Source organism: Rhagoletis pomonella, unplaced genomic scaffold, assembly GCF_013731165.1.
Source record: "Rhagoletis pomonella isolate Grant_MI unplaced genomic scaffold, Rhpom_1.0 Rhpom_scaffold_00006, whole genome shotgun sequence".
In the NCBI taxonomy this organism is placed as follows: Eukaryota; Metazoa; Arthropoda; class Insecta; order Diptera; family Tephritidae; genus Rhagoletis; species Rhagoletis pomonella.
Genome location: NW_023458560.1, coordinates 66,634,181 through 66,641,895, shown reverse-complemented (window position 1 = coordinate 66,641,895; position 7,715 = coordinate 66,634,181). Strand labels below are relative to the sequence as shown.

At 35.0% G+C, this 7,715-nt stretch overlaps 1 protein-coding gene across 2 annotated transcripts in view; it reads left to right on the top strand.

The window, feature by feature from the left end:
- LOC118741151 (hydroxysteroid dehydrogenase-like protein 1) overlaps positions 1–1,563 on the top strand; it is a 26,546-nt gene extending 24,983 nt beyond the window's left edge. Inside the window, exons 4-5 of one of the 2 annotated variants that reach the window (XM_036473006.1) lie at positions 541–989; positions 1,258–1,563. In XM_036473006.1, coding sequence (XP_036328899.1) covers positions 541–989; positions 1,258–1,365 — 557 coding nt within the window. In that variant the 3' untranslated portion in view covers positions 1,366–1,563. The remainder of the gene's footprint in view (positions 1–540; positions 990–1,257) is intronic. The other variant, XM_036473007.1, reaches the window with a different exon arrangement.
- Positions 1,564–7,715: the final 6,152 nt, after the last annotated feature.

The window sequence follows — 7,715 nt, the reverse complement described above, 5'->3', positions numbered from 1 at the left end:
GAACATCATCCCATTCTTCACTAGTTTGAAATGATATGAGAATCCTGAAGTAGAATTCAGAAGATAGTGTGATTCGTGCCGTCCTTGATTCTGTTATGGCATCCTCTCTTAAGTTCGCTAAAGATCTCTACTGGAGCTCTTTTGGTGGCAACTGATATGGGGACTTCTGTATTTACTTACTTCGAGCTGCAGAAGGTTATATGTTTCATGGAATATTTTCTATCTTTTGGATGCTATGCGGAGCGCCTGGTCCGTGTTCTATCGAGTGGTAGTACGCATCGGTGGTCGCTCGGATGAGGTGTCTGCCATATAGACCTTTTAAATTAAATTATAATGTTGAAGATCAAAATACATACAAACACATGTATGTGACGCTATTAGGATTTGAAAAGCTTTGAGTCACACAGTTTTATATAGCTAAAAAAGCCACTTAAGAGACCATAACACATTTAAAGTAAGGCTTATGTTAAAATGTGTTTTGTACATTAAGAGCTACTGCCAGCTTGTCTCTAACCTAGAACCTCTTTTCCCGTTCCACAGTTAACAATGTTGGCAAAATGTACGATTATCCTGATGAACTTGCCAATATACCTGAAAACATCATTTGGGATCTGATCAATATTAATGCGGCTGCTGTAACAATTATGTCACGCATGCTCATACCAGAGCTAAAGAAGCAGAATCGTGGTGCTATTGTAAATATATCTTCAGGCAGTGAGTTGCAACCTATACCCTACATGGCTGTATATGCAGCAACCAAACGATATGTGAAATGTTTCTCACAAGCGATCGAACGTGAATTGGCCGAACACAATATCACTGTACAGTGTGTTACGCCACTATTTTTGGTCACAAAAATGAATCAATATTCGGATACTGTGATGAAAGGTGGCTTTCTAATACCAGATGTGAAAAGTTTCACACGTTCGGCTGTCTTCACATTGGGTAAAACTGCTGAGACGACGGGCTATTGGACACATGGATTGCAGGTAATTTTGCCAGAATACTGACTTTATTAAAAAAATGCCTATGCATTCATTTGAAATTAGCAAATATGAAAATATAAAAATAAATTCAATAAAAATTTAATTGCAAGAAAACTATTCCAAAAACATGTGCACGAAAAGAATGGGCCTGATTTTGTGCAATTAACTTTAATAGTTCTTTTCAACTGGCAGTACTTATGTACGCAGCCCCCTTCGAGCTGCTACAACTAGTAATTGTTTAATTTAATTTCATTATTTTCTTATCTTTCAGTATTTCTTTATGAAACTCAGTCCAGAGTGGATTCGCATACGTATTGCGCACATGATGACACGTCAATTGCGTCGAGAGTACCTGACGACACATGGAAAAAAAGTTTGAAAGGCTGAAAAATGAATTGCACGGAATTTTAATTTCAACTTTTTTACTTACACGCATACACACACACACACACACACATGTAGATATTCATATTTTGCATCATTTTATTATTGTTAATATCGCATCAATATTTGCCTAGATCTAAAACTAAAATTATCTTTCGTTCATCAAATGGCAATTTTTTTTAAATAAAAGTTTAAATTTATTTTTCTAGAAATTTATTTTTTATTTTTTTTTAAGGATAAAACCCAAATACAAGAAGTTACTTTGTAAGAAAATCGCTGAGATATATTAAAATTTTTAACGCTCTGAAACTCAAACCGGGCGTGAAACTAGTACTAATGTTACAAAGTAGTGATGGAAAGTATCGAGATCTTTTGAATACATGTGTCAAAGTGATGATTGGAACTGTGGTTTTGAGTACTTTCGAGTTCTTTTGTGACTACTTTTGATACAGAATCTGCCCCCAGGCCTACAAAAATTATATCTTCCGAGTCAGCTGGAGCAAAAAATGGTTCAAACAAGTAAGAGTTTCTCTGTATTATGGCCTCGAACCGACACATACATCTTTCATTTGAATCAGTATTCAAAGCTCTATTGGCTCCTGCAATCGGGTTTTGAGAGGCGAGTCCCCCCCCGGACCGTTTTTTCCATATTTTTGGCCTATGTGCGCTTTTATTCGAAACCTAAATGTTTCGGTACCGAGTATCGAGAACATCGGTACCGAATATCGATCAATATTTAAAAGTATTGACTCAGCACATCACTACTGCTGTCATCTCGACTGTGACGTCAGCAAAACAGCTGATTCTGTCAAATTCACTGACACCACTTTCTGTATTCTCTATTCTATTCTATTCTAATCGAAGTTTCATATTTCTGTAAATTGCCGTTATATGGGAGGGGGAAGTCGTTATTTTCCGATTTCAAAAATTTTCAACAGGTTTCTTAGTTTCACTCCACGCAATGTTCGTACCGAGTTTGGTGGGGTTGATGAAGCGGCTACTAAGATCCAGCATTTCCTAATAAGTGGGCTGTGCCACGCCCTTTTACCAAAAATCTCATGATTTTCTTATTTTTTACCAAAATTCTACTTCACATTCCAATTTTTAACAATTTGTATACAGTATTTATTTACAGAACCATCGTAGTTATTGTATTTTTCGAAAATTCCGTTATATGGGAGGTGGGCGCGGTTTGCTGAAATAACCTCATATTTTTGAAAGCTCATAGCCAAAACTCATTAACGGGCAGCAGCAATTTTTCGACCTACATATCGCAGATGATCTTCAAAAGTGACACAACTCAAAATTTGGCATTTTTGAAATTATGCACTAAAAATGTGCACAGAGCCTTTATTTACCTTTCAGGAAAAAGCGGAGCAAATTTTTTGTTATAATTTGTTGAAAAAACCTAAGGTAAAGTATCCCTTGTCCGTATGATTAACATGTGCTAATGAATAGTTTTCCGCATTTTGTGACGAACGCGTCATTTTGAGTTGTGTCTCCTTTGAAGATCGTGCGCGATATAAAGAATACCTCTAACAATAAATAATCGACTCCCATTAACGTCAAATTCACGTGCATTATTCTAAGTAAATTAAAGCCTATCAATTCTTCCAAAATATTTCAAAAACTTCCTGTATTTATGTACAACTTCGGATATGAAACTGAATTAGACTTTAATTGCATAGCAATTTGACAGCGCAACAAGCCAAAACCAATACTTAAAGCTTTTTTCCTATAACTGCAGCATTGCAGCAATCGCCGATCGTCACTACCTGAAAATGTCATTCAATTGCATAATGCAAATAAATGCAATTTTTTATTGTCTGCAAGTTTTGTGTATTTTCCTCTCGTTTTTTTTTTTGTGTTACAAGTTTTCTGTTTTTATTTTGGCTTCGCCGGTCACCAATCAAGACAACAAACCGGTTGACTGCGAATTGGCAAAGTGACCGCCGGTATTGCATCAATGGATGTAAAATATGTGCATATGTACGTATGTATGTATGTAAGTTGCTAAATTTATGTGCAAGCGCTTACAAGCATTCAAATACTTTTTGTAAAGTGCAATACTTGGCTACTCATATGGTATAAGACGAAATGTGCTGGAGTTATTTTTACATGCATTCATCCATATATATGTAAATAAATTAGGGTGGTCCCAAAATGCATGTGAAATTACCCCTGTTCCTTTATTTTGTAATCAACATATATTTAGAGGTCGCTCAATGCGCTCAAAGTTTACCATGTATTTTATATGGGAAAAAACACTTCGTAGAAATGGTATAGAATTCTTGAAGATCAATATTTTTCGATCAGGAAAATCTGTTTCTCTTCACGAGATTCCCAATAATAATAACTAATAATTAATTTAATTGTTTTTTCATAGTAACTGTATTTTATAGGCCCGCCAAAACCCCCGGAAAATGCAATGGGGGGATAAATAAACAATCTTTAGTATTAAAAAATGGTTAACTAAACAATTGGGTATTGTTATTGGAAGTCGCCTAAAAAGAACCAGAGTTTTACGATCGGAAAATATTGATTTTCAGGAATTCTATACCATTATACCATTCTATGTATATTTTTTCGACTTTACTTATTTTTTTGGACCATCCTAATGTGCATACAAATGTGTTGACATACATACATTCAATTACATTCACCATGTGCGCGTACTATTTTTATTGCTTCTTTTTTTTTGTCCAGACCTCCATCGTTATCGGTTGACTAAACCGCATTCACGAGTTTTCGCATAATTTTGGACGTCGGGTAATATTTTGTTTTACTGCCGGTTTCGCATTTAACTGCACGGACCAAGTGTTCCAGCGTCTGATGGGAATTGCGTAATCTTTAGCGTTGCAGTCAGATATGAATGTATTTTTGTATGTACTTGGGCGTTGATGTAGTATACATATAAACAAATTTACAATGCCATACCCAGTTCGATGTAAACATTGTTTTTTTTTTCTCTACATCACATCAAAGCCAGCAAAACGTTAATGGGTAAGATGAATATCCGTTGCAAAAATATAAATTATAAACTCGTGCGTACGTAAAGGGGTCAGCGCGTTCACGGCGATGCAGAATATAAAAATTTAACTTTAAGATAAAAAGTAGAAAAAAAAATCTTTTTATAAATTAATGTATGTATTTTATGGTGGACACTTGCAACCTTGATGCACATACGGCTGTAATTTTTTCACACCTTTAGTGGCCTGGCCTTTCTACGTATTTACAATTAAACTAAAAAATCGCACTGCAAGTGAAGAGATCGCTTCTGTGTAGCACACGTTGTGGACACACGACCGGTAGCCGCTTCAACCTAACCTAGGAAAAGCCCTAATTTAAGTTCCGCAGACAGCTGGTAACTACTGCAGAGAGTTATTATCGAGCGAACGCCGCACAGCTGAGAAGGAAATACTAAGATAATTCCACCTCGTCGTCCTCCAAACACCGCAGGACACGCGTCCGAGGCGGCAGTTGACGATTAGCCAGCTCCAGAAGCCTCTATAATCGCACTCGGTCGGCCAAAAATATTTTGCAACTTTTGTGGAATGAGTTTTCTTCGTTCCTGGTAAAATTTGGTTCAGAGACAAAGTGGTTTTGGGCGTTGTGCCAAGGTGGTGTGTTCCATCTCCATTGTCATTTTCACAAATAAAATGAAGAGACAAACAAATCCTTTGATTTCGAATGTGAGAATGTGAGGGATAATACTAAGCCGATTGCGAATGTGAATAGGAAGGCTCATACGAAGATGTACAATATAATAAGTCAGTGTCTTTTTGATTAAGAATTTATAACCAGCCATTATGAAGCTGCGTGGTAAAAACTTATGGTTTAACAACTGAGGTAAAGTACTCCCTAGTTTTGTCCGCAAAAAACTCCGGAAGCATTGTCGGGAGGAAGCGCCATAAATTTATAACTTAAGAAAGTTTTATTATACGGCAATTGAGAAGTGCATGCGCAAAAATTTCATAAATATCATAAAGGAAATTTTTGCACATGCTGCAGTGTATAGCATGTATTTAGACGCTTGGGGATAGTAATCGCGTCTAAGCACTAGTATCCGGATTCCAACATTTTCTATCTCTAATTTTGATCGCGAAAAATCCCCAAAACAATAGAAGACGCCCCTAGCAATATGCAACATATCTAGTAATCAAGTAGTATCAAGAATCTCATTATATTATGCATACTTTAAGATCCAACTGTAATTGCCGAAGCTAAGACGGAAAATGTAAAAAGGCGACTTCTACGTTTGAACAACAAAAAAAAAATTCTTTCGAAATTTCCATACAAACTTAGATTCCATGGTGTACGGCAAACTTTTTTTCTGGTACGGTTTAATGTACATACATATGTACATTTTTATGTATGTATGTAATACACACTGGTATGTATGCATTCGCATGTACATACCCACTAGAACTTGAAGGGAGATCTCCCTATGTGAGGAATAAAAGAGTACTCCCCTTAACCTGATTTCTGTGCAATAAGAGAGATTTGTCGGTTTTGTACTCCTTTATTACTCGTTTAGGAGTCAAATAAGAGATCTCCTAAGCGAGCGACGAAATAATGCTCCCTGAGGCATGATTTGGGAGCAGTAAACGAGATTTCTCGGTTTTGTACTCCTGTATTGCTCGCTTAGGAGCTTAATGAGAGATCTCCTAAGCGAGCAATTAAAGAATACTCCCTGAGGCATGATTACATACATATGTACATTTTTATGTATGTATGTAATACACACAGGTATGTATGCATTCGCATGTAGGTACTTACTTACTTGATACAAAACACACGTACTAGGTATGAATTACACCATATCTAGTTTTCGGCATCTAAACGTTTTCCCTTCAATATTTTCATGCTTAATTAAGCATTGAAGTTCAACTTCTGTTACGGTTTAAAAGACTTAATGTCAAGTTTTTTTTTTCACAGTTTGTTGACTTCTAATGTCAAATTTTATCTGTTGGTCGATTACCCACAAAGTAATCAAATGTGGCCTTCTATATGATTATATGATTTTGTATACGTATTATAAGTATATTGTATGTAGTCTACGTACGTGATGCAAGTTGCTAATATTTACTTAGTACCGAACTTAATGGATGCTTAAGCAAGTTTTAAAGTATCATTATCAGCGCTAAGTTAGGCTCTAATAATTTTTGGTCATTAATTTCTTACTTAAACTGCTGATTACGTTAGCAAATTATTGCATACGATTCAGTTGAGGGGCAATGTAGAATAAGTTGTCGGCAATTAAATAATCTTCAAGTTGATATGATGTAATGTTAAGTCATGTGATCACATCTCGTATGCCGATTATTATATCGATAACAATATCGATCACCGTATCGATAAATATACATATCTATAACTTATCCATAAATATATCGGTAACAATATTGATTATTACAACTCTAGCAATATCGATAACAATATCTATTATGTATATCGATAAAAAATATCGATAACACTATCGATTATTTTGTCGATAACAATATCGATGAATATATGGATAGACTTTCTATTGCTTTCAGAACAAAATAAAATACGTAAGGCTAAAAAGTCAAAAGACATTGGGTTTCACGTTACACGGACCTTCCTCCGATTGGGATTAAGATTTGAATTGAGATTAACCTCCCTATTCTGTGCACTTGACCAATAATCAACCTTGACTATTTGTCAATAAATTTGCGCCTAAAGCTATGCCGCTAAGATTTGTATGTATTTGCTAAATTTGTTTTAAATTTTTAAAGCGTCTAGAATTAAATTTTTGCAGCATAGTTTAGGCGTAAATTTATTGACAAATAGTTAAGATTGACAATTAATGTTAAATGCACAGAAATGGGGTATAAGTTTGAAATTAAAATTTTTATTGAGATGGACATTAAGATTAGCACAGATTTCGTTTAAGAGGAATAGGTAGTTCCCTAACTTGATTTAATTCAACTATTAAACTCAACCTAAAATAGTATAAAGTAATTGACAATAAAAATAATTTTACCGGAAAACAAAACGTGGTGTGCTTGATATCAATTGTTTTGAACTTTTCATTTTCAGTTTAACGCAGGAGTTTTATGGAATGCAAAATTATAATCTCAAAATGAAAGACAGCAATATAACATAATTGGCCTACAAAAATCTAAAAATAATAAGCAACTATTAATGACTAAACATAAAAAAAAATATCATTCGACAACTCAATGAATTACAGCTTTGAAGAGAAAATGACCTCACTCGAGAAAAGTTGTTTTGTCAAAAGTCCACCAATATATAATGCAGTTATTGTGATGTGTTTTTATACCCGAGCGCACTTGTGCACAAGGGTATTATAACTTTGTT